Raw genomic sequence first — 26,325 nt, 5'->3', positions numbered from 1 at the left:
GGATCCTGTCAAATGAACATCTCAACAGGGCGTGGACCAAGCAGGAAGAACCACTCAGCCCGGACTCAGATCCTGATCTCCCTAACCGCTTACTATCTTACTGTGTGACCTTGAGCAAGTCATTTCACCTCTCAAAGCCTCCATTTTTGCACAGCGTCCTAATGAAGATGAAATCAGAATTCCCTCAAATGCCTAGACATTATGCCTGGCACCTAGTGAAGCATTCAATAGATGGTAGCTACTATTATTAAAGAGCTTCCCGGCATGCCAACACAACTTAGAGCAAGCTAAAATGACTTTGACAGCCCCCAGTGTGACACCTTCCCTCCCCACCCCTCCTCTGCCACTACCACCCTGGAGTTAATTAGAACCCTCCTTGGGCGTTTTCTAGAGATGAGATTTTGCACTTATTCTGGGTCACAGAACTACAGTGGAAACAAGTCTCAGTTCAATGATAAAAAGCAGAAAGTGACCAGACATGGTGGCTCACACCTGTAATCCCAACACTTTGGGAGGCCAAGGCGGGTGGATCACCTAAGGTCAGGAGTTTGAGACCAGCCTGACCAACATGACGAAACCCCATCTCTACTAAAAATACAAAATATTAGCCAGGTATGGTGGCAGGCGCCTGTAATCCCAGCTACTCGGGAGGCTCAGGAAGCAGAATGGCCTGAACCCGGGAGGCAGAGGCTGCAGTGAGCCGAGATCACTGCACTCCAGCCTGGGCAACATGGCAAGACTCCATCTCAAAAAAAAAAAAAAAAAAAAAAGCAAAAGCTACTTTGAGAGGTAGTGGGCTCCCCATCACATGTTAACAAGTTGGCCTGGATGACTACTTGGCATTAACGCCCTGGAGCATAAATCAACAATCAACATGTATTAATATTTCTTGCTACACAATTGTATTGTCATTTCCTTTAATGAAATGGTGGCGCCAGTAGGCTGTAGCGCTTTGGGTCATTTTTTGGCAAAACAGAAAGTTAGCTGTCCTACATTGGCCTTCCAAAAAGCTTTCATGAAATTGTACAGGCTTGTGATATCCAAAATCTTAACCCCCACTTCAAAAGGCCCCCCTTCCTGGATATAAGGTTCAAAAGCCCTTACACAGACACCTGCACGGCCCTTAGTTTCGTACCCAGTTTAGACCATCTCTTGTGCAAGATTTCCCGAATCTAAAACATGGCTCAGAAGCGAACCAAGGCAGGCTGATGCAAACACAGCACTGAAGAGGCATTTTGACTGCAAGTGCCACCAGGGCTGGGCTGGGGAAGGGGACTAGTGAACTGTCGCTTAAGTTCCAGCAGACAAGGGAGGATACTGCAGAGTAGAACTTGACTCTGTGACCTCTGTGGCCCAGGACAGTATTTGGGAGGGAGCCAGGAAGTGGCCTAGTCCCTCTGACCACCGCTGACATTCAACCCCCACCTTCATCACCCCTCCAAGGCCTCAGCCCCCAGGAAACTTTTCCTGGAATCCAGTCTAGCAGAGGTATCTTAGGCTCAGTATTTAACGCCAAGGGAAGAGTTGGCAAGAACCAGATGAACCCAGGTTCTTGGGGCTAAATTTCCCCATCCATCCATCCATCCCTAATCTGGTCTCCTTCCCATCACCCTAGATGTAATTCCTCGTCCTCAATTCTACAGGCTTTGAATTAGCACCCACAGGGCTCCTGCAGGTTGTCTCCCATTACAAATTCAAGACAGAAGGAGGGATGTCTGGGTAGCTGCAGGTCTTTCCAGCACTCTTGAAGACCAGGGTTGTTCTAGATGTCTCTGTTTTGTGGCCCATGTCTCCCCTCCTCCAATCACTGGGCTGGGAAGATGCCAACTCAACTGAATTTTGATGAATGCTCCTCCCCACTCCCTCCAAGCAGCAGAAGAAAAAGGAGCTGGAGGACAACATGAAATCAAGTGTACATTTTAAAAATCGTTTAATGGAACATAAACTCCTTTAGAAAAACATTCAGCCAGGTGATAACACCCATAGAAAAAAACACCAATTTTGTGTTTATCTTTTTTAATTTGGCATTTGTTATTTGCATTTATATTAAAGCAAAGTGCATCTTTTCTTTATTTTTCTTGTTTATACACATTGCACAATACATAAATAATGATGCTTATAAAACGTCTTTATATTTACAAGTAATAATATATTTATATATAACATAAAATACATTTTTTTCTTTAATAAATCTCAGGGTTTTTTTCAGGAGTCCTTTCTCAAAGCACTACAATGCTAAATTTCCAATGAGAATGCTTCTCTTGTTCATTTAAACCTTTGTAGTTAGAAAAATAGCTTATGTTAAAGTCTAAACATGCTCATTGAGCTAAGAACAGTGTCAAAGTATCATACGAGTGTATGAGTTGTAGAAGAAACGAAAGAAGAGTTAGGTGTCAGCCTAGGATGGTACCTTGGGTTATGACGGACCAAATCCTTCTTGGAGGGAAGGGGACTGCTAAGCATGTCCCTCCCAGGGACGTCCCCGCTTGCTGGCCAAATAGCAGAGCTCAACACACAGGCTGGGAGCAGGGAGTGCTGAGCTGGTTTTCTAAGTCCGGGAAAAACCTGATGTCACCAGGGCAGGCAGGGGAGAGGCTGAGGGGAGAGGGCATTGGGTGAGCAATACTGTGAGGGGGCTGCCCCGGCAGCCCTTAGGAAGCCCATTTCAGGGAGATCCAGGAGCAGATGGCCAAAAAAGAAAGACCTACAATGGCAGGGACTGACGGGAGGGGAATAAGACAAGGATGAAAACAATTGGTTCTGGTTCAGCCACTGGCAGGCTCGCTGCCCAGAAGCCTGTGGACAGGCCCGTGTCCTTGATGAGGAAGAGGAGGGGCAGGGGTTTTCCTAGGCTGGGGACAGAGCCGTGCTCCTGGCAGCTGCTGGGACCCCTGCCTCCAGCTTGCCCAGGTACTGCCTCTGCCCCACTGAGCATGTCCAAGGAGCACAAGAGACACGGCTTGGGACTGCAAACCTCTCTGCTGGGGACATTCATGAGAGACACAAAACAAAGCACGTCGTCTCCCCATTTGCCGCTCCTGCACACGCGTGCACACACTCGTAGCGTCACACTCACACACACACACACTCCTGACAAGTGAAATGATGACCGTCCCCCTTCATACGCTGCGTTTGGTGGTGCTTGGATTTCTGCTTCCCCTCTTCCTATCAAGGTGTCCTGCCGATCATACCCACCCCCTCTTCCAAAAAACCCCCAACAATTCTTTTCATAAGCTATTTCTCAAAGAGCGAAACAAAACAGAACACAAACGAAGACGAGAAGAAGAAAACCAACCAACCAACCAACAAACAAAAAACGACCAAAGAGTTTGCATGAAAAGCAAGCACTCAGGAGGAAAATATTAGCAGCAAAGTAGTTTGAAGTGTGGCCTGCTCAGCTCACGCTCTGTCCCCTCCACACGCGGCTACCGGCTGTTGAAGATGACCTCTAGCCAGCACGGGCAGCTGCTGATGAACTGGCGGGTGTAGCACTGGCCCCAGCCCTTCACAAAGCTGATCTGCACGGTAAAGCCCGTCCACGGCTGCTGCATAAACTCGTGGTCATTGGGCCGCTGCAGGCTGTACGCCTTCTCGTAGTCGAAAGCCTTGATGGAGAAACCGGGGAACACCTTGTGTACCAACAGCGTCCTGGAGTCCGGGTTGTCCAGTGTGGCGGACTTGATGAAGATGGGGTAACTGCTGCGGTTGTACACCCACACGCCATCCACCTCCCGCGTCAGCTGGATGCCGCAGCCGATTTTGCTCCGCACCTTCTGCACCAGCTGACTCTTGTTGTCCGAATTGAGCTGTCCGAGGCAAAAGCCATTCCCCTGAGGTAGATCATAGAAGATATCCAGAGAGGGCTCCTGGACACAGTAGAGCCTCCCCACTCTCGTCTTCTCCTCCCAGTATGCCACCACGCACCAGTGTGACCGATCCCCAGGCTCCAGAAGAAGTTGGGAATCTAGAAAACACAATGGCAGAGAGGGTTGGTGGGGACAGGCATTGGTGACTACTAGAATGAAGACACCCCCCACCCCGGTCACCAGCTCATCTCTCAGGACGAGACAGAAAGAAGGAGGCGGTGAGGATAGTCCTTGACTTGCCCAGGCTCTTACAGTCCTTTGACCAGGACCCTGCCTTTCTTTAAGCATAGGAGGCGCTGGGGGCTGCTTCTCTCCAGGCCCCTGCCCGTCAGGAGTCCAGTACACCAGCACCTGTGTCCACCTGGCCAACAAAGCCTCTTCTCTGCAGAGCACAGATGCAAAGGCACCCTTAGTAACTTGGGTGGTCCAGTTTTAGGGCCGCAAAAAGCCTCAGCAACATACTGGAGTTACAGATCTTTCAACTGGATGGAACCCTGAAGGCCAGCTCCTCCAGCCCCTTGTCATCCTGATGAGAAAACCAGGACCCAGACAGCCTGCTGCTGGAGTACCAAGGGATGACACAGCCAGAGCTAGAATCCAGGTGTCGAGACTCTGGGGCCACCTATGCGACGGTCTCTGGGTGCCTGTCACCCAGCTCTCAAATCTGTACCGTGGTCATGAGGGACCTCTTTATCTGGTAAAAATAAAAATAAGAGTGGCTTGGGACAAAAACATCTATATTCCTAATAGAAAAACAAGTCTCAGTGTGTCAGCAGCAGCCCTGTACACAAAGGGTGAATTCATGTCAAAATGCCAAATCACAACGTGCAGAGCGGTATTAACCCGGGCTACCTTAACAAAGCTTCCTCCAGCCCAGACAGAAGATTATGTGTCTCAAATAGATGTGTTCCCCTTCTCCCCTTCTCTGCCGGCACCCCCATCGCCACGGGTGCCCCCTCTCTCCCCTCCTTCCACAGAAGCATCCAGAGCCTGCAGGGCGCCCTGCTCCGCCCTCATCCCTCCCCTGCAGGCCCCGCCCCGCTTCCCTACACAGGGCTCTTCCCACAGGCAGCCTGGGGGCCGGGGTGATTCTGGTAAGGTAATTTTCCTCAACAGGCGCTTGGAGGACTTTAAAAGGGGGGTCACACGGACGGAAAGGGAGCCCCGGCGGCGGGCATTCTGACTCCTCCTTAAGCAGGAGCCAGCGGGCAGGCCTCAGACTTGGGACCATAAATCTCCCCAGCCCAGCCAGACTGCAGGAACGCTGTGGTTTGTGGCAGCAGGGTGGAGACCGGAAGTCTTGTATTTGTTAACAAAAATGGGGACAGCAGAGGGGGGAAAGCAGAGGGGAAGGGCCCCACGTCGGTCAAGCCCTTGCCCTCGCTCCCTGCAGCCCCAGCTCCTCCCTCTCGGAAGCCTGGGGGGCGCAAAGCTGGGGTTGAGTGTGAGATGTGTTTTGGTGTGGCCTTTGTGTTCTGGAGTAACTGGGTTCAGAGTCAACGATGATGCGTTGCACCCTGCGGGGGGTCGATGGCAGAGGATGGGGCTGCATCCTGCTGCCCCAGCAGGCTGTGTAACTGGGGCAGCCCAGGACACCAACTCGCTCCAATTTTTCAGGCGTGTTAGGACCTGGGAACCCACTGGCTCCACTCAGTTGTTTTTTTCTTTTTTAAAGTAGCAGCCAACGTTGGATGGAGGTGTCCATCAGTAAGGCCTTACAAATGTGCACACTGCGGCCTGCTGAGGCAGCCACACACACACACACACACACACCCTGAGCAGCGGTTCCGTACAGACAACGCCAGCTGGCCTTCCCAAATGCCTGCCCCAACAGCTCCACAAAAAGGGGACACTGAGGTCTCATTCCTTTCCCTCAACCCCCACCCCACTGAAAATCAACACCAGAAAACTGGCCGGTCACCGCCCCCCACGTACCTAGGAAGTCCAGTGCGTGTGCAAGACTGTGTCCATGATGTCAGTGTGTACGAGTGTGTGTTATGTATGCTTCTGTGTGCACATACGTACTGGAATATATGGAAAACAAGACAGGAACAGGGAGAAGGTGACTCATCAGACATTTACTTGTTTCTGCAAAGTATCCATCAACTGCTAATAAACTTGTGAGTGCTGGCAGTCTTTGAACTTTCTTGCTGAGGGAGCTCAGCTCTGAAGGCTACACCAAAGACCCGAACGCCCATGGAGGGAAGGAGACATTGGCATCACGTGTGAAGCGGGGGAGAAAGCCCTCTTCCGGGAGGCACAGGACATCCACCCTTTTGGTGGGGAGGAGGGTGTTTTGAAACACAAGAAGCTTTAGCTCATTTTCCCAATTCAGGACAACAAACCTGGCCTGGAAAGGAAGACTCAGGGAGTCGCTGGGAAGGAGGTGGGAGGGAGCTAGGATGGGAGACCTCAGCAGAGCCTCACAATGCTTTGTTTCATGCAGCCGGGACCCATGAAACCGGGCACCAGCCAACAGGAGGAGGAGGGGGAGGAGGAAGGGAGGGAGTGGAGTATGGACCTGAGATCGAGGTGCCCCCATGCCAGGCCTGTTAACCACCTAGACAAGGGGTGGGAGCCTTGTCTGCCAAGGGCGGGGGCCTCTGGGGGCAGAGGAAGCTGGGCGGGGACTGGAGCCTGAGACCTGTAGCCAGAGGGGGAAGTGTCAGGTGGGTTTCTGGTTCATCTGTGCAGCCCGCCAGCAATTTGCTGCCAGACACCCCCTGGAAAAAGCCTTTTTCTGCTGAGGTTAATGGCCCAGCCCAGAAAAACTGCAGTGCGTGGCTGTCAGCAGTGCGTGGAGGTCGTGAATGCTGCTGTGTTTAAACAAGGCCCCTGAAGTCCATTCGGTGCCCTAACCCACCGCAGGGGCTCCTGCTTGCTCCTCCCTCGCTGTCCCCTCCAGCTCCCCCACCAGCAGCCTCTGCCCTCCCGTTAGGACAGCTCCAGTCTCCTCCTGCCCGGCCTATTTCTAAGCACACACAAAAAAACGAGCTTTCCAGCAAAGCCATTTAACAACAGCAAAGGCCCTTTGAACACACACCCTTGTGTGAACATCACACCTTCTAGGGACCCCGCACGACATCTCCCATTGCCAGTACAGAGATTCCCCTCTTTGCCCTGAATTCCCCGCCATTTGGGCTCATTTCTGGGAAATGCTCAGCTTCATCTTCACAGAAACACAGTTCCCTGAATCGGGCCCACAGCCCGCACAGTCTCCCCACAAAGGTCTGTGTGGACGCTTTGCTCCCAGGGACTTCCCGGGCCACGTGTCGAGGGGCTGGGAAGTTCAATCAGTACAAGGACTAAGGAAGAGCCTTGGCCTCTCTCCCTGATATTTAACCTCCAAAGGCAAAACTCACAGTCCTTTGTTAATTTCCCTCAGCTTTATAACCTTTTCCGGTATTTTCCACAAACTTCTCCCCCTCCCCAGAAAACTGTACAGGGGCTTGTTTTAAAACAGTATGTGTTCATTTTAAAGCATCCAAAAGAAAAGCTGTGTTGTAAAAAGCTCACTAATCAGATGCCTGCTCACAATTTTTTCTTTTTATTACAGTGTAGGGAATTTTTGGAGCAACACCAGAAAAATGCTGAATCCGTCTAAAATTCCTTTAAGGTGTTCCCCCACCTCCACCTTCCCCATTTCCCTTAAAGCATAAAATCCTCCCTTTAAAGGGAAGGGGGAGGTGGGCGTTGAGAAGGGAGAGGACTTCAGCCTCTGTTTGCGCTCCAATTGGGGAAGACCACTTAGCAAGGAGCTCCCTGACTCTCACAAAGAGTTATTTAATTACCCGGCTCATGAATGAACAGACCAGACCCTTCCAGGAGACCAGAGGCTCATGAATGAACCTCACACCCCAGGTCTCAATGGCACAGGGTGACCGGGCCTCAAGGCCACATTTTAGGTTAAGCAAGGAACTTTCCCCTTCTTAATCTTTTTTTGAGACAGACCCTTGCTCTGTCGCCCAGGCTAGAGTGCAGTGGTGCAATCTCGGCTCAATGCCAGCTCCACCTCCCAGGTTCACGCCATTCTCTTGCCTCAGCCTCCTGAGTAGCTGGGACTACAGGCGCCCGCCACCACGCCCAGCTAATTTTTTGTATTTTTAGTAGAGATGAGGTTTCACCATGTTAGCCAGGATGGTCTCGATCTCCTGACCTCGTGATCCACCCGCCTTGGCCTCCCAAAGTGCTGGGATTACAGGTGTGAGCCACCGCACCCAGCCCCCTTCTTAAATTTTTAACTTGAAGGCGTCAGGAGAAGAAAAATGGGGGGAGGGAGGAAAGGCCTTGTTCAGTGCCTCAACAATACCATTTCTGGTCTCCCCCTGAAGGCAGAGGGCAGAGAAGCAGAGCAGCTCCAAGAACAGCCATGGGGTTCTGAGAACACGGGCAGGCATGGAAGAGAGGCTATACTGGGCCTGACTGAGCCCAGACACACAAAGGAGGTGCTTGTGGGGAGGGGGTTCCCAAGATTCCATTTAGGAACAAGGACAAGCTTGGGGAAAAAAGCCAGTAGAGACATGAACTCCGTCAGCTGACACTCCACGGTTAGATGTGTCCAATTGCCAGGGTACTGGGAGCTGGGGTCAAAGGTGGGTGAGGAGGGGTCTCCACCAGCTCTCATCTCTGTGAGGCACTTGGATAATGAAGTAATATTCCTCTGCCAAAGTCCTACAGGGCCACGGGCTTATGAGCCCCCTCCTCTATGGTCCAACAGAACAGAAGGCTGAGGACGGAGAAGTTGGGGAGGAAGAGCGTCTGGGCAGGCGTGGCCGCCTCCTGCAGGCCTCCCTGTGCCAATCAGGGGCAAACGAAGGGCAGAAATGTGGACATAGCTTGCACCTGGCAACCTGGGAGCGCAAACATCACCACGCCTCGCCAACGCCAGGTCCAGGGTCCTTCCGTCCTCAGGACCCAGGCGCCGCCAACGGTTGCCTCATCCCGTCTCTCCCTCCATATCAGACATCTCAAAGGTTAACAGCACCCATTCCCTGCTCCCAACCCTGTCAGGAAATTGACTGTTCTGATATCAACAAGCCCTCTTCAGGGACAAGCCTGAGATAAAAAGGGACTCCAGTGCCAATCCATCCCATCTATTCTCACCCCAAATCATCATAATTCACAAGGACCCTTGCTGGTCTCTTGTTTTCAATAGGCAAATCCCGCCCCCCCAACAACCCCACCAAATAGAGACCCGTAAAACTTGCTGAGACATCTGGGCTCACTTTAAGACCCGGGCCGTCTCTAATCCACCATGCTCACAGCCTCATCCAGAAGAGGAAATAGGACCCCAGAGCTCCCTCAGACTCCTCAGGAAACACAGACAATGCTGGGGTTTAGAGCGAGTTCCTCATGGAGGAAACAAACCAAACTGTTTCAGGTAAACTCTGAGTTACTCAGAAAATGCTGAGGCCCAACCATCTCCACCACCCCACGCTCCTTCCCCAAACAGATCAGAGGATGAATCCTGGCTGGTGGAAGGTTGACCTGAGAACAATGGTTTTTTTTTTTTTTCATGTTTTGCAACATCTCTAGTGAAGTGAGATGGCTGGACTTGGGGGTGGGCAGGGGGTGCCATAGGGTCTCCTTCAAAGGCCAGGCAGCTCTCTGGTTCCCGGGCCCAGTAGGCTTCGTTTCCACCCCTCAGGGATTTCTAGCCATGGCAGAACCCCTGCCCCTGTGCCAACCCCAGAGGTGAGCTGACCAGCTACAGAGTCAGACACACCAACCTCGCATGCAGCCTTGGGGTAACTTCAGCTCATCCCTAAAACAGGGCTCTCCCAAGGCCAGCCTCATAAGGTTGCTGTACCAATTTGATGCAAAAGTGATTGAGGCCAGTTGAGGAGAGTACTGCACACACGTTGGTCTCATCTCTGAGGCTCCTGGGTTCTCCAGCTGCTCAGAAAATGCCCACCAGTCTTCCCAATTGTCTCCATTGCCCCACACCCCGTGGGAGGACAGTTCTGGGCCAATGCCTATACTTAATAAGCATTTACTTTGCATAGGCTGTGTTCTCTAAGTGGCTCATGACAACAACCCTCTGAGGCTGCATACTATCACCAGTCTCTTAAAAAAGGGAGTAGTGGGGGTGAAGCACAAGTCACTGGCTTGTGCAGAGCTATAATTCAAGCCCAGAATATTGCCTGGTCTGAGCTGTGGACACAGGCCTCTAAAGCCACCAAGCCCCACTCTTCCTCTCCAAAGTGTCCTTCAGAACATACTTTGGAAATGCTGCACCAGCTTTTAGAGCTGAGCATGGGGTGCAACTCCCCTGCAGCAAGAAGTAGGGGGTGAAATGACTATTTTGCCAGCAAGCTGCTCTGTGACCTTGGCCAAGTGGCTTGCTGTCTCAGGGTCTCAGTTTGGCCTGTCCATAAATAATGTCAAGGGGACAAGGGAAGATGGCCCCATGGGCCCCCTTCTGGCCTTCACGGTCTCTGGCTGCCCTCCGATTCTCAGTATGAAACAACACTGGTTCCATTTATTTTTACAACCTTCCAGAGAGTAAGAAAACCACTTTGAGGAGCAGGGTACATTTTTGCATTTAATTTGCAACAATAAAACAAAATCAAATCAAAAGGGAAAGGAGGTTTGAGTCAGGCGTTGCTGTGTCCATCTCTAAACCAACTTTTTTTTTTTAATTTCAAATAGTCAGAAATGAGTTTTTACTCTGTCTTACTATTCATCACCCTCAGGAGACAGTGAGCCCCCAGGAGAGGATCTCTTTTATCACTGTCATCCTTCCACTGTCTGCCCAGGCTTGGTTCCCTGACGTTTCTCCTCCCATCACCACCCTCAATGCCACCTCTCCTAAGTCTACATATTTGGCAGATCCTGCTGGTCTAGAACACTAATTAGTGACTGTGTCCTTACAAATTATGTTAAATGATCAATTCCTGGAACTAAAATGTACTCCCTGGCTCCCCAAACTGGTCCCACACCACCTCCCAAAACCCCCAAACATCTGAGTCTGAAGCCCCCAACCTGGGGATAAATGCTCCTAAGGGCGTTTATCTTGCCATGGAGAATGTAATTGAGGGTGGCACAGGGCAGGGGAGGAAAGCCACACAAATCAAAAGCTCTTGTCTGTCTCGCCAGCCAGGCTGACGCGGCTTCCTGTGCCCCAGCATTCAGCCATGCAAATTAGAGCGTGTACCCAGCTGCCTGCAGCCACTGCTGTCTGAGGAGGCCCGCTCTGCCCAGGCTCCGCTGAGAGAGGCCTCAGAGGAAGGGTGGGGACTCCCGACCCAGCCAACTCCATTCATAATATTGACAGTAAAGGGCCTCTCTGGCTGCTGTTTAGTGTGCATGCAGCCGAATCGTTTCTCAAGTTCGAATTTCCAGATACTTCCCCTCCATGGTGCACCAACCAGGTTCCCACTGTTACTCCCCAAGGAACTCAGAGCAGCTCTCTTCAGAAAGGGGGTTCACATATTAGCAGGCACAGAAGCCCTCAGCCCTGCATGGCATTGTCTCATCAGCTGCCTTCCCTCTGGGCATGACGCTGACACCCCCAGGAAGGCACAAGGGCTGGGACAAGCGTGGAACAGAAAGTCTGTCATGTCCAAGAGAGACATCCAAGTCAAGTCTCTTACCCACCTACCCACCTGCCACCCTGAGAGTGTCAGGAGATTCCCCAAATTCCCTATCTGGATTCCCAACTGGGCAGCTGACACTGAATGCTGATTCTCTCTCTCACACACACACACACACACACACACACGTTAAAAGTATCATGAAAATCTTAATACAAACCACTGCATCATAAGCCAATTTTCTAAAAGGACAAAACCCCTAGAAGGACAGGACAGGGAAAAACCTGGTTTTGCAGGTATGGGGGCTCTGTGTGTGCAAGAAACCAAGCTACTTTTGTCATGGGCCTCGTTTTAATAAAGTCCCAGGGTACCAGGACCCTTAGTCCTTGGAAGGTATCACAGGACCCAAAGGCAGACCCTGACCTCTCCCACCGCATCCCCCACAGGTCCAACTCCACTCCCGTTTCTAGAGGGTAGGAAAACTGTCTGAAGACGTGGAAAAATACAGTGAGAAACAAAAGTCCTTTTCATTCCTCCCCTCCCCCGGCTCCCCTTGTTCCATAACAATTATGAAAACTGTTGGATGGGATGGCATTTTGAACATTTACTGCATTCCAGCCAATAAATTCCAATGCAGGATCCGATGGAAAAGATCCCTCCTCTCCGGCAAGCTCCCTCCCTGGCCCCCCTCCCTGTGCACTCCCAGCCCTCATTCCATCTCTCACTTTACAACCCAACACCAGGGCCTGGCCAGGCCAGGGCCGCACTGTACTTAGAGGGAAAAACAACAGTACGACAGCCTGGAGACAGCGTGCAGACTGGAAAAGTTAATCATTACTTCTGTCTGCCTCCGTAATCTAATCTCTCCCGCTTGGACACACTCACTGTTCAGCCATCCCAGCCCTTTCACCCCTAAAGCACCCAGGACCTCCCAGACCCGAGCCCCCACTCCCTCTGGCGGGCCCTCCCACTCCTAACCTCCAGTTAGGAGGTCAAGGGAATAAAAGAAGAATGAAAGGGTCCCCCACCCAGAAGCTGCTGTCGCAAGGCCCTGGAGTCCAACATACATGGCCAGACGCTCTGTGCTGGGTGCCCCACCTTTCAGAGCCTCCAGGTCTCCCATAAACATGGGCTCCCATAAATGTGAGCTTCAAATCTGGCTGGTGACTGCAGCAGCCCAGCACTGCCCCCCCCCCCCCGCGCAGCGACAGCCCGCCCCCCCCCCCCCCTCGCACTCCCTCTGCCCCAAGATTCACCCTCAAGCCCACCCGCGGTCGGTAGGGCTCCCCCACCCCATGTGATCAGTGTGTGCCGACACACAAGTCAAGCAGGCTCTGCCACAGGCGATGCCTTAAAAAATTAAACACAGAATGACAGTGTAATTTAGCAATTCCACCTCTGGGTATACACCCAGAAGAACTGAAAGCAGGGACTCCTACGGTATTTGCACATCCATGTTCACAGCAGCATTATTCACAATAGCCAAAAGGTAGAAGCAAGCCAAGTGTCCATCAAGCACTAAATCAACCAAAAACACGGGATATTCATACAATAAAATATTATTCAGCCTTAAAAAAGAAGGAAATTCTGACATACCCTACAGCATGGATGAACCCTGAGGCCATTATGTTCAATAAGCCAATCACAAAAGGACAAACACTGTCTGATTCCACTATTCTATTTCATGGACAGAAAGGAGAACGGTGGGTGCCAAGTGCTGGGGGAGGGGAGAAGGGAAGTTAGTGTTCCATGGGAACAAAGTTTCAGCTAGGGAAGATGAAAGTTCTGGAGGTGGACGGTGGGGATAACAGCACAATATGAATGTACTTAATGCCACAGAACTATACACTTAAAAATTGTTAATATGGTAAATTTTATGTATATTTGACCAAAATAAAAGAAAAGAAAAAAGGCCTCGGCTCTCTTAATGCTCTCCTTTGCATCCCCGTAACCAGTCCTCGTAAGCATAGAGTTCCTGAATTGGGGATTCCATGGGTGGGACTGGGCTTCAGCAAAGATAGCGGCCCCCTGCAAATGTATACAAATTGTAGTACATCATGCATTTTTCTGGACAGTCCTCAGTTTTCACCCATACTTGGAAGAGTTTGCAAGTCAAGAGACAGGAAAAACTACAACGTTTTTATTTTCGAATGGAAGCAATCTTTGGCTTCCATAGGGATATCTCACCAATGGGAGGCCATTCCCACACCCCTCAAACCCAAGAGACAAAGATCACAGATCACTGAAGGGACTCGGCAGCCAAGCCCAAGCCCTCATTCTGCAGATGAGAAAACTGAGGCCCAGAACACAGAAATGGCTCCTGCAAGGCCATGTGTCCAGCCAGGGGCTGAGACCCAGGGGCTCAACCCAGGAGGGCAGGCCAGCGTCTAGCGACAGAAAGGTGGAGGATGCTGGCCCCGCCATTGTAATTCTCTCCCAGCCCCCTCCTGGGACCACGGCATTCTGGACACCCTGGGGGGAAGAGGAGGCTTTTGAACCTTTGCAGGCCCCACGCTCCAGGGCTCTTCCCCAGGAAAGAGTCCCCCAATGGGGTTTTGATTGTGTCCCCACTGAGCGGGAGATGGGGCCCATCTATTTGTAAGAACAGTATGGTGCACTCAGATCACACTGAGAACTAAGTTTCTAAACATGAGAGGGTGGGGCAGGGCTGGCTCAGAGGCTGCAGTGGGGCTGACCAGGTCCCCAGGCCCAGCTCTTGATGACCCTCACTTAGCCTGTCGGGGAAGGAGACACTTAACAGCGTCATGAGGTGACTGGAAGGTGGGACAGGGGACAGGGACAATCATTTAACCTCCAAGTGAGCCACCCCAGAAAATGCAGACGGCCAATCTGCTAACGGCACAGTCATATCTTGGCGTCTTATTGTTTTTGTTCCTGTTGAGTGACAGTCGCAGATCAAAACGTAAGAAAGCTATACTGAAATGAGCACACAGTCGCTGGCCTGGTTATCTGAGTTGTCTTCTGGCTGAAAGAAGCTCCCAACTTTGCAAGATGAAACTGGAGATGAGACCAGATCTTCCCTTTCTGCTCTGATCAAACCTCCCAGCAAAAGCAGTGCTCCCCGCCTTTTCTTCCTGGGGCTCCACGGAGGAGCAAGAGTAATTCAATTAGTGAACTCCACACAGCTCGGAAGCCATCGCTTGGGCCCGGGGGAACAGACAGGGAAGGATGAACGTGAAAATGAAACACCCTGGTAACTGCATCTTAGATTATTTCATCCAAACCCAACCCCAGACAGGCCAGGGCCTCACACGCAGGGCTGACACCTCAGAAACGGGCTTAACTTTCAGATTTAAAATTAAAAAGCAAGAGTTTCATCCCCTAGATGGTCTTCATGAGAATCAAGTCCTCTGGAGTTACAAAGGGAAAGTCACTCCTGGGCTTCGAAAACATCCTACTTCCCCTCTGGCTGTCAAGACATCAGATACTGTCTTTCCAGATGTTTCCCCACCCCTTGGCTGTGGTCCACTGAGGAGCCTGGCGCTAGGCTGGTCACTTCCACTCTGTGCTGTGCCCCAGGTACTACCAGGGTCTGGAGGGTGGATTATAACCACAGCTCCTGTTCTTCCTGCTGTCATCTTACAATCAGCAAGAAGAGGGGTGGGGAGGCAGGCTGGAACCAAAACCCGGGAGACCTACCTCTGTTTCTGTTTATCCATAAGCTTTATCTCAATTCTCAACAGACCACACAACCAAAGCAGAAGCAGAAGTAGATGACTCAAGAGCTCTGCCTACCCCAGGGGGCCACCCCTGCACCTCCCCCACCTATGGCCTGGCTTCATGGAGGCACCAGGCTCTTCTGTCCTACAGAAGCTGCCCCGGCCTGCCTCCAGATGGAGGCAACTCCTATTCAATCCCCCCTACCCCCGGCTCCATCCCCATGGATTTAACATCGCCTTCGGACAAGCCACTCCATCTGCCAATTCTTCATTCTATCCCGGCCCAGGAACTGGTCCTCTGCACAGCACACAGCCTGGCATACCATAGGTGTCAATACATATTCGCTCCATAAATGAATCACAGGGACACACTGGCTTCCTCCAAAGCAGCGGGCCCACCTACTTCACACCGGAGAGAGAGGGAGGCACATGTGAACCCACCCGAGAGGGGAGCACAGCTTCCAAGCAGGGAGTCAGTCAGAAGGACCAAGTCCCTCTCCCGGACTCCCTGCGGAGGACGCAAGAGAGAAGCCCTGTTCTGCGCCAGGCCAAGAGCAGCCGCTGTAGCAGATGCTGCTGAAAGGTGTTTCCAAGGCAGGCGCCGGCCCGCCAACCTCTGCCGGCATACCACCTGCCCACAGCATTCTGCTTTGGCGTCCTGCTCTGTTTGGACAAGTTACCCCACCAAGTGTTCAACAATGCTTTTACACACCCCAGGGCCCTTGTTGTGTTATGAAAACAAAACAAAGCACGCTAAGGAAAAAGCTGGGAGGGTGGGGGTGAGCGTGAGTGGAGAGTGGGCCAGCCACACACACAGGTCTCTTTCTTTCTGGTCTCTATCCTAAAGATGGTTCCTTGGCAGCACGGGCCGGGGCAATGTCCCATGCCCTGTGTCATTAGAGCAATGACATCAACCAAGAGGGGCTTTAGAAACCCAGAGACAAATACATGGAACCGGACCTCATCTACACCACTGCAGGGCTGTGGTGAGCCCCCTCTCTGGGAGACGCTTCTAGGAGAACCGTATCACCCCTTCCTCCAAAGCACAGCACAGTTACTGACACAGTTGTACCAGGGGAGCTCCGAGACCCATTTCCCCTCCACTCCTCAGTAGCACCCTAGAAACAGTCTCAGGAAAGTTACCGAACTCCTGCAGGATGAGGGGGACTCGGTGGCTTGAAAATACAAAGGCAGCCCTGAGTTCCCAGCGGCTAAATGCCAGGCGCGTCTGTTAGGAGAAGGCAGTACCGGGGTGAGTAAAAAGGCTAAAGGCGTGAGTAAATTCTTACCTACCCCCCATCAAAAAAAAAAAAAAAAATACAATCTTTTTTTTTGCAAGTTAAAACTGAGCTAATGACACTGGGTGGGGCTCAGTGTTGAGGACTCCGCAGCCAAACCAAAATTAGCTTCCAGCCAAGAGCTGCTTGGCCTTACCATTTGGGGAAGGAAGCTGAAAAAGTCATGAAAGATTCTTTAGTAAAATGGGAAATAAGGCGGCAGTTAACATTTCAACTGAAGGTGACCCTTCTGGTGAAATATTTTTTTTAATAATAAAAATAACATAAAGTTCTCAAACAGCCTCTTTCTTAAAGAAAATGGCTGTGTACACGTTCTCGTGGGAGTGGAAGGGAAGAAAAAAAAACACAAAACAGAACACAGGCTAGCCGTTTCTCAGCCACTACCTTTCACGAACCACTTTTTTCTGGAGTTCTTCTTAAAAAAGAGGTGACGCAATTTCCTGTCTTGTCCCAATATTTCCTGTTAACTTACAAGGTGAAAGTTATCGCCCTGTTTTAAATAACTGTCCTCAACACCGCTGAAAGTCCCTTTTCCCAGCCAGTGCGCATCCCGATTAAAAAATGTCCCCATCTTAGAGTATAAATACGATCATTTTCTACACCTTTAAGAGTTGGCTTCATAAGAAGCCTGTTTCTCTCTATGGCAGATACTGAATCTACAGGGGCAGCTTCCACGGGAATGGCGCTAGTAGCCCAGATCTCCAAGGTGAAGCCACAGAGAGAAACAGAGAGGCTGGGGGGCAGCCGAGTCCCCCAAGTGAGCCAACAGGTTTAGCTAGAGTGGCCAGGATCAGGTGAGTGTTGCTTTCTTGGTGTGTTAACCACTAAATTGAGAACTGTGCCTCAGCAGTTAATAATATCTTCCTGCTGAAAATAGCCGGGAGAGGAAGCCTCTGTGTGACAGTAGGCAGGCGGCCAGCCTTGGGGCTAGCCATTCAATACTGAGCGAGAGGTGGTAGGGCCAGTGGTGACCTCCCAGCGGCTGTGCTTACAGTATCCTCTCACGAGGCTCCTGCAAAGGGAGGGCGCCGGGGCCAGTCACCTGCGGCCTCTGCAGCCCTAGAGCTTGGGCAAGGACATCACAGGGACTAGGGTCTCAGCGGCCCAGGAAGGGTCTGGATCGCCAGCTTTGGGAGCCAACCTTGGCACCATCCTGGTTCACAGTCACTAGGCTGGGCAGGCCAGGGGGCCCCCGCGGAGTGAGAACACGCATATTCACTTCCCCCGGCAGAAAAGTCAGGCCAGGAATCAAACCAGAGGGAACTTTCCTGTCTCTCATTTCTGGAACCCACGAAGAAAAACGGAAGGTCGAAAGATCAACACAGATGCGTCTGCTTGCTCAGGTAACACACAGCAGAAGGCCAGGCGTGGTGGCTCACGCCTATAATTCAGCGCTTTGGGAGGCCAAGTTGGGCGGGTCACTTAAGGTTAGGAGTTCGAGACCAGTCTGGCCAACATGGTGAAACCCCCTTTCTCCTAGAAAAAAATTAGCCAGGCATGGTGTTGCACACCTGTAATCCCAGCTGCTAGGAAGGCTGAAGCATGAGAATGGCTTGAATCCGGGAGGTGGAGGTTGCAGTGAGCTGAGATCACGCCATGCACTCCAGCCGGGGTGACAGAGTGACACTCTTATCTCAAAACACACACACACGCACACATGCACACACATGCACAAACACACACACACCTGGGAGGTGGAGGTTGCAGTGAGCCGAGATCGCGCCATGCACTCCAGCCGGGGTGACAAAGTGACACATTATCTCAAAACACACACACACACGCGCACACACACACACACACACACACACATCAGAGATCCCAGGCAGGCTATCAGCCTTGCTCCCTGGGCCCATCAATGTACTTCCCATGTGACCTCAGGGCTGCCACCAAAACAAATGTCTGCCATCATCAGGTCCCAGGCAACTAACAGAAGTCTCTCCAATGTTACTCTCCACAATCATTGTTCCTTATAGATTATCCAAATATCTGCATGTATTTAAAACCTACCTCTGGCCATTTTTTTGGTCAAAACTGTGGTAAAATACACATACATTCAGAGAACTGTGCAACCATCACCACTCTCCAGTTCCAGAACATTTTCATCGCCCCAAAAGGAAACCCGGTCCCATGGGTCCCTTTTACAATCCCATTCATGACAGCAAAGCAAAACAGTGGACCATGTATACTTAATAATAGTTTTCTCTCAAATGTTTCTACAAGCAAGCAAAAAACCTATCTGGGAAGCTGAATCCCGAGGGATTTTAGTGTGGTGAGCAAGTCTAGGAACTAGCACTTTATACCTTTTTTTCTTCTGCCAGGTGAAGACAACTGCTTTGAGGATGCTGCTCCAAGTTCAAGGCCTGGACCGAAGGGACTAAAGACCAGCCTGGCCATCATAATTCTGCAAGGAATTATGGCACAGTAACAGCAATAATAGAGGAGCAAAGAGGCCAGGCGCAGTGGCTCATGCCTGGAATCCCAGCACTTTAGGAGGCCAAGGCAGGCCTGACCAAAATAGCAAAACCCTGTCTCTACAAAAAATACAAAAATTAGCTGGGCATGCATGGTGGCACACGCCTGTAATCCAACTACTCAGAGGCTGAGGCAGGAGAATCGCTTGAACCCAGGAGGCAGAGGTTGCAGTGAGTCAAAATCCTGCCATTGCACTCCAGCATGGGTGACAGAGCAAAACTCCGTCTCAAATTACAAAAAATATTAAAAATTATAAGAAGAAGCAAAGGAAGCCAAACTTTATCATGAATTCTTCAGCATTTCCTCCCCTTTCACTGCTCCACTGGCTCTGAGCTTGCCACGGAGGTCCCATAGGTGTACAAGTCTACGCAGCTACAGCCAGGCTTTGCTGTAAAGGCGTGTGTGTGTGTGTGTGTGTGTGTGTGTGTGTGTGTCTGTAGGAAGTGAAGGGCAATCAGCGTGCTACAGCGTCACCAAAAGTGACACCACCCGAAGCCTGGCCTTCACCTGGCCCCCTCTCCCTTTGCTGGCCCAGTTCTGCCTGGGGACAGGATGCATGAGGCAGCAGACCATCTTGTCTGGCCGGCAGAGCAGCCCAAATTTGCTCCAGAGATTTTAAATGCTGTCACCCTGTATTTAACCCCTGCCTGACTGCCACATTCTTTCCAGGACAAAAGGGGTTTTATCAGTAAGCCCTTCTCCAGGGGGAAGTGCATGACCTGGGGCACTGCAGAAGAGGCGGGGTCCAGGACTGGTCTTCACCAGGGTGTGGGTGTGCACCAGGTGAGCCCGCCCTAGCCCTGACTCATCCTGTTGGCAGGTGTTTAAGGAGAGGCAGAAGGTCTCGAGTTCCAGACTGTCATTTCTCACAGTGGCCTGCAGGGTACTAAGGCGATGGGAAGGAAGGAGCTTGCTCATGGTCACAAGCACCTGTCCACCTGAGTCCCCCAAAGTCCATGCTCATGAGCACTTGGGTGAAAAGCCCACGTGCCTGTGAGCTCAACCTATGCCCCCCACCCTCACTCCACAATGGCATTAGAGATCTCAGTGAAACCATGAGCTGTTTTGTAGCCAGGCATGGGGAGGTGACTTAATTTAAAGGAGGGGGGAGGGACAGCATTAGGAGATATACTTAATGTAAATGACAAGTTGATGGGTGCAGCACACCAACATGGCACACATGTATACATATATAACAAACCTGTACGTTGTGCACATGTACCCTAGAACTTAAAGTATAATAAAAGAAAAAAAATTTTTTAAATAAAAAAATTTTAAAAAGCAGAGCAACAGGTGCCCAGGTTCCCAGTTCGCGATCACAATTCCAAGCCAGACAATGAATAATTGTTCACGTGCAGCTGATTAACTTTCCTTAAAACAGGATGGAGCAATGTTTCCTACGCTACTTGGTTTGAGCCCAAGTCAACTGTGGACTGAGCCAGGGGTGCATTTTCAGATTATATAGGTATTTTTGAAGGCTCTCCTCTGAGACTATGACAGATGCCAGCAGGGACCAAAGAGACGGAGAGAGAAACATTCTTGAATGCTGAATGGATACTGACTCAAGGACGCTTCCATCCCCCAGACTTGGGAACTGGTAGCCACAGATGAATCTTAAGACCTTAGCAAAAGAGTTGGCCACCCTTGGGTTGGAGGCCTGGTGCCGGGTCTCTCCAACAAGTATGACTTTGCACAGCTAAGAGATGGGGTTTCCCAGGACCCGTGAGCACTTCTGTCTCCACTGCCTCCTACCTCCCTCCTTGAGATCCATGGGAGCATTTCTTTTGAAGTTTAAATAACTACAAGTGGTTGCTGGCTTCCAATCCCTACCTTAACTGGGGAGGTCCATATGGCTGAGGCCGAGCCAGTTCCAGACATTCATACATAAAGGACGAGGCTAGAAGATGAGTCTGCAGTTGAATAACCTAGAATTCACAAGGGAGATGCTGCTCCCTCAACCCACCCAAACCAGGACAGCAGACAGGCAAAATGAAAGCCCCCAGACAAAAACTCCAGATGGAGGCTGCAAAGATGATAGCTTCCAACAGATGCTTTGCATTCCCAGTGATCCCCGGAAAGCTCTGGGAGCAAATCCTTTCCATTTCCACGATGGATCTGAGCCTAGAGGCTTCCCAGCTACATAAGACTTCTCAGGTGATATTCCTGAGTCATGACACATCCATGTCCAAGCAGCGGCAAGGACCTGTTCGGGAGTTGCATGCCTTTCAAAAGACACCCATCCCAGAGGGTCGGGCGCAGACTGCCAAATCACAATGCGGAATCAATTCACAAACTCCACCCACCAAGTCCACAACCTCTTGGAGAGGCCACCCTGACATCAATCCACCCCAGCGACTGGGACCCACCCTATCCCAGAGCCTGCCTGTGGGCATCTGCACACGCTCATGTGTTTGCGCACGGGACTGTCTCTCTGCACGTCTGTGGCAACACCCACCCCCCCCCCCCCCCCCCCCCCCCACACACACACACATCCATACACAAGCCTGCACCCAGCAATCCATCTGTCTCAGAAAGCCAGCTGTCAAAAATGAAAGTACAATCTCCTGGAAGCAAGTCGCTGCCTTCTAAAAATGTCCCGTTTTCCCAGACCGAGGAAACTTGCAGGGGTGGGGTGTGTTTCACTGCAAGTCCCTAACGACCAGGCCTGTCGTCTACCCACCCCCACCACTCCCCCAAAAGAAAGCTGCAATGCTGGAATTCCAACCTGCAGCCAGCAGCCCCGCCCCCAGGCTCCTACCCACCCACTCCCCTTCCTCCGGGGCAGTTCGCAAGGGCGCAGGAAAGGGAAGGGCCAGCCTTGGAGTCACCCCTGCATTTCAGGAGGGGACAGGCCATTGAGCACACCCCACCCCCACCTCCGAGGCACACATTTTCACATTTGGCTGTTTTTTCTTTCCCTTCTTCCCTTGCCAAAAGAATCAAGCCCTGGCTCCTGCTGCCGACCTTCCTCCCACCCTAAACTGAGCCCCATTCATTAAGCCCGCTCTCAGCCAGGGCAGGACAGGAAGGAAAACAGCACACAGGGCCTGTGAAAGAGGCTCAGAGAGGTTATTTCAAGGAGGAGGAGGGAGAAACTCCTCACAGGCATTTTCACTGCTCCCCACCTTGCTGCCAGGCTCCCAACCCCCAACCTCAGTGTCTGCTATGCCCCTTCCCCCATCCAGCCCTGCCACATCCAGGCACTGGCCTCATCCTCAGCAAGGCAGACACACCCAGGCCACCCCCCATGGAAGGATCAACTTCGTGAAAAGGAGGAGGTTTGGGCTTTCTCCATTTACAAGACTCTCTGCCCTGGACCGGGGCCAACAGAGTTCCCTTTTGGAAGGCATTCTCGCTACAAAGAGGACAGCCCTAGGTTTTTCTCCGTGCCCATCGCCTCCCCTCCAGATGCCCCCAAGCCAGCGACATCAACCCCCAAAACACTGTACCCTCCCCACCATGGTCCATTATGAATACACTGCACCAACTCTGAACTGAAAGAAGAAAGAGCTCAAACTTTGAAGCCTTCGGAATTAGTAAATCAAGAGAAGAAATTCAAAACAAATGCTCTAACCCCCTCTTTTTTCTTTCTGCAGCCTTCTTAAGCCACGCTGCCCCTTCAGGGAGTCACTGCTTCTTCCTGGCAGCTCCTTATTAATATCTGTGTCTACAATTACCTGGGGTGTGAGGGGAAGGAGTTAATGATTGTTTTACCCCCAGTATCTTTCTAGGACTGGAAGAGCTTTGGGGAACAAAAAGCCCACCCATCGGCTGGGTGCGGTGGCTCACACCTGTAATCTCAGCACTCGGGGAGGCCGGGGTGGATGGATCACCTGAGGTCAGGAGTTTGAGACCAGCCTGGCCAACATGGCGAAACCCCGTCTCTACTAAAAATACAAAAAATTAGCCGGGCATGGTGGTGGGTGCCTGTAATCCCAGCTACTTGGGAGGCTGAGGCAGGAGAATTGCTTGAACCTGGGAGGCAGAGGTTGCAGTGAGCCGAAATCATGCCACTGTACTCCAGCCTGGGCGACAGAGTGAGACTGTCAAAAAAAAAAAAAAAAAAAAAAAGCCCACCCATCTCATGAGGGCTTCTTCACAGGTCACATGGCATGGGCGGGTGAGGAGGCGCTCAGGCTGGCATCTCAGCCTGGTGTCGTCATTTCCTCCAGCAGGGGAGACAGACAAGATGTTATCAATAAGACAAACCTTCCGAAAGGACCTTTTCAAAAGCTGCCACTTCCCTTGCTTATTTCATGTGGTTTGGAGGGGCCGGGGCTCCTCCCTGCACATACAGGGTTTAAAAAATAAAACTATCTAACAACATCCTGAGTGTGTTATTCTGCTGAGACCCTTTCCTCTCATTGGCCTTCTTTCTTTCAAGAACTCTCTCAGCCTTAGAAAGCAGAAAAGATGCAGTTCACACACTGCTGCCTTTTCTCCCTCTGTCCACTCCCACTGTCCTGCCTGAAGCCCCCTCCCTTCTCTGGGTCCCTCTTTTTCCTGCTTAATTCTCATTAGAAGCTTTGAATAAACAATACCCTCAGTCTCGGATAACAGTCAGAGTATATATTGCATTGAAATGAAAACAAACAAAGGTCTCCCTAAAGACATTCTCAGCAAGCTCAGTTCCTGGAGAGGGGAGCCTGAGAGGGAGCCGTTCGGGAATGAACTTTGCCTCAGCCAGCCATGGAGGAAACACTTCAAGTAGTCAGAGTAGGCACCCCACAAAAGAGGATGCCCCTCACACTAGAGGATATACCACAACGGGGCACAGCTTCTATTTGAGCTGCTACCACTTGATCCTACAGGCAAGGAAATGCCAAATGCCCAAAACTCTGCTGGAATTTGTTTCTAAGGTTGTTTTCCCTCTTGCTTCAGCCAGTTCTTAGAAAATCTAGTGATGATACGGTGGGGATGGAAAAACAGGTAGAAATAGGATTTCTTCAGAACATGAAATGCATCCCATGTACATTGCCAGTGAGTTTCTCTAAGTACTGTCCTCTTTTCACAGTCTCAGGAACAACAATGCTCTGGCTACCCAGTGCCTCTCAGCCAGCCCCGTGACTCCCGTGACTCCCTAGCCCTGGCGTTCCAGGCCTTCATGCACACCTGTGTGCCCCGAGGAAAACCTGCCCCGCTAGGGAACCATTATAGCTCCCACTGTCGGCAGTGCTCCCACCCTGGTGCTCCCAGGCCCGGACATGTGCTGCAAAATCCTGCAGCAAGCTGGGCTGGGAATCAGAACTTGGGAGGGAAGCCTCAGATCTGCTCTGAAATCCCATGGTACGCTTGGGATCTGTCTTCAACAAATTCCTTAAAGGTGGGTCCATTCCCTTTACATCCCCCATGCACAAAGAGCACAAGCAAAAAAAGAGCTCAAATGCATGAATTAATGACACCCAAGTCACCAAGCTGAAGCCCCTTAAGCCAGGAGCTGCTTAAAAATAACTGGGAAACACTCCACACACCAAAGCAGTCCCCAGCTAGCTCCTGTCTCCCCGTCCACGGAACAGACTCAGTGTCCAGAGCGTAAAGGACTGCAGGATGAGGAGCTGAAAGGTACCACAATGTCACCACCGATGCATCCAGCTTAAGGCATATAAAAATGAGAATAAAGTCCAGACCAGCTGGGGTGGCAGAAGGCCACCCCCATTCCTCCAGTCTCTAGCAATTTCAAGAAACCCTGGAACTTCCAAGAAAATAAGAGAAAGTATCTTACCTGAAAGCCCCCCAGGGGCCAGATAATTCGTTCCCCCTGTTTCAGCGGAGGAAGGCACAGCATCTGGACAGTCTGCTGTGGATTGAAAAGGGGAGAGAAAGAAATAAATACACAAATAACAACACCAAGATCCATCTTTAAGCACGCTCTAAACAGCATGAAAGACAAACCACACATTCCAAAGGGCTGACTCGTGGCCTTGATGCTGATTATTAATGGTCTGCTCAGGCTTTGCTGCCCATCGTAAGACAGACCACAGCACCTTGTCACCCGTCTGGGCTCCGGGCGGCCAGTTAATCATTACTCAAGTCAGGCTCAATCAGACTGGCTGGAATTTCTCTTGCATTACCAGTCCCCCATTAAGGATAATACTAGGTGGTTCCAAGGTCAAAGGAGGTTTGGGTTGGACTTTCTTAACCCTGGTTGCTCTGTCATCCCTCATCAAGGGCAGAAGCCTCCCTCCTCGGAGCCCATGTCCTCTCTGCCTTCAACCTTTTAAAGACAGGTTTCCCAGTTCTTGAGAACATTCTCAAGATTGGTGTTGGGCTGTAAGGACTTCTTTCCCCTTTTTTAATTGAGGAGTAACTTAAGTAGAGCAAAGTATACAAAATCCCGAGTAGACGCAATGAATATTACTCATGTATACACCTGTGTAACCACCACCAGATCAAGACAGAGAACATTCTCAGCAAGGCTCTGAGCCGGAGGGGAAATGTTCTACCTCTCCCAGGCTAGTCCAAACCCCTCATCTCTGGAAACCTTCCCAGGCAACCCCAGACCTGCAAGGCTCTCTGCCCTCAGTTCCTATAAAACCTTTGGCACCCAACACTTGGAGTTTCCTCACTGATTTTTACCTTTAGATTGCATCTGCCCTTAACTAGACTATAAGCTTCTCTTCAACTTCTGTCACCCTCAGGTACTCAGCACAGTGACCTCACCGTTAATGAGGATAATGACAATTCCAGCTGAGAAACAGAGACTCCACAACCGCCCTCCAAGCAATTAAAGCAAAACCTAATGTCCATGAACCACAACTCATTAGTCCCATGAAACACAAATACACAAGACCCTGTAAGCTTGTCATGCCCCACTGACGGCGCCGAACTCCCTGAAGCCCTAGGAGAGAGCCTGGCTAAGGAAAGGTGTTGCCCAAGTCCGCAGCAAACACAACAGGTTGGATCATGCAGACACCAGGCCTCCTACCCCAGGTCACTAGGACAATGTCCCTGTGGGTTTCCAATCAAAACCACTCGGCCATGCTGGCAAATAGGAAAGCCAAAAAAAAAAAAAAAAAAAAAAACAGCAGCCAGGGACAAGTAGCCCATGGGAATCCTTCAGTGGCCTACACATAGCCCCAAACCATCTTTGGGTTTCTGCTGTCTGCCCCCCTTAATGCGAAGATTCTCTCTCTAACTCCGGGTCACTCCCTCTCCCACATTCTCCAGGCTGGAAGGACAACTTTTCAAGAACTCTCCTAAGCAGGGGAGGGGCAGAAGTGGAGGCAGGTGTGGGGATGAGGTGGTCACAGTGGGCAGGGGAGAAAGAAGACTGTGTGTGTAATCTTGTTTTATCAGGGTAAAGTCTAATTCCTAACATGAATACACAGTTTTACAGGATACACTTAATCAAATAGAAAACAATAGAGGCAGGCAGGAAATGGAGTTACTTGTTAAATGGTGTATACCCTGCACTTTCTAAACCTTTTTGATGGCCTTCATCCTTTTCTAGAGATAGGCTTCTCAACCCACTCCT

At 51.0% G+C, this 26,325-nt stretch overlaps 1 protein-coding gene across 4 annotated transcripts in view; it reads right to left on the bottom strand.

Moving 5' to 3' along the window:
• Positions 1 to 1,906: 1,906 nt before the first annotated feature.
• Positions 1,907 to 26,325, bottom strand: part of SMAD7 (SMAD family member 7) — a 30,537-nt gene continuing 6,118 nt past the window's right edge. For 3 of the 4 annotated variants that reach the window (XM_023207576.2, XM_023207579.1, XM_023207578.2), the window contains exons 3-4: positions 24,574 to 24,648; positions 1,907 to 3,964 (exon numbers count right to left, since the gene is read on the bottom strand). In XM_023207576.2, coding sequence (XP_023063344.1) covers positions 3,426 to 3,964; positions 24,574 to 24,648 — 614 coding nt within the window. In that variant the 3' untranslated portion in view covers positions 1,907 to 3,425. The remainder of the gene's footprint in view (positions 3,965 to 24,573; positions 24,649 to 26,325) is intronic. The other variant, XM_023207577.2, reaches the window with a different exon arrangement.

The sequence above is a fragment of the Piliocolobus tephrosceles genome, chromosome 18, assembly GCF_002776525.5.
Source record: "Piliocolobus tephrosceles isolate RC106 chromosome 18, ASM277652v3, whole genome shotgun sequence".
Lineage (NCBI taxonomy): Eukaryota > Metazoa > Chordata > Mammalia > Primates > Cercopithecidae > Piliocolobus > Piliocolobus tephrosceles.
The sequence above is the reverse complement of the archived record's forward strand: the minus strand, read 5'-3'. Positions and strand labels throughout refer to the sequence as shown.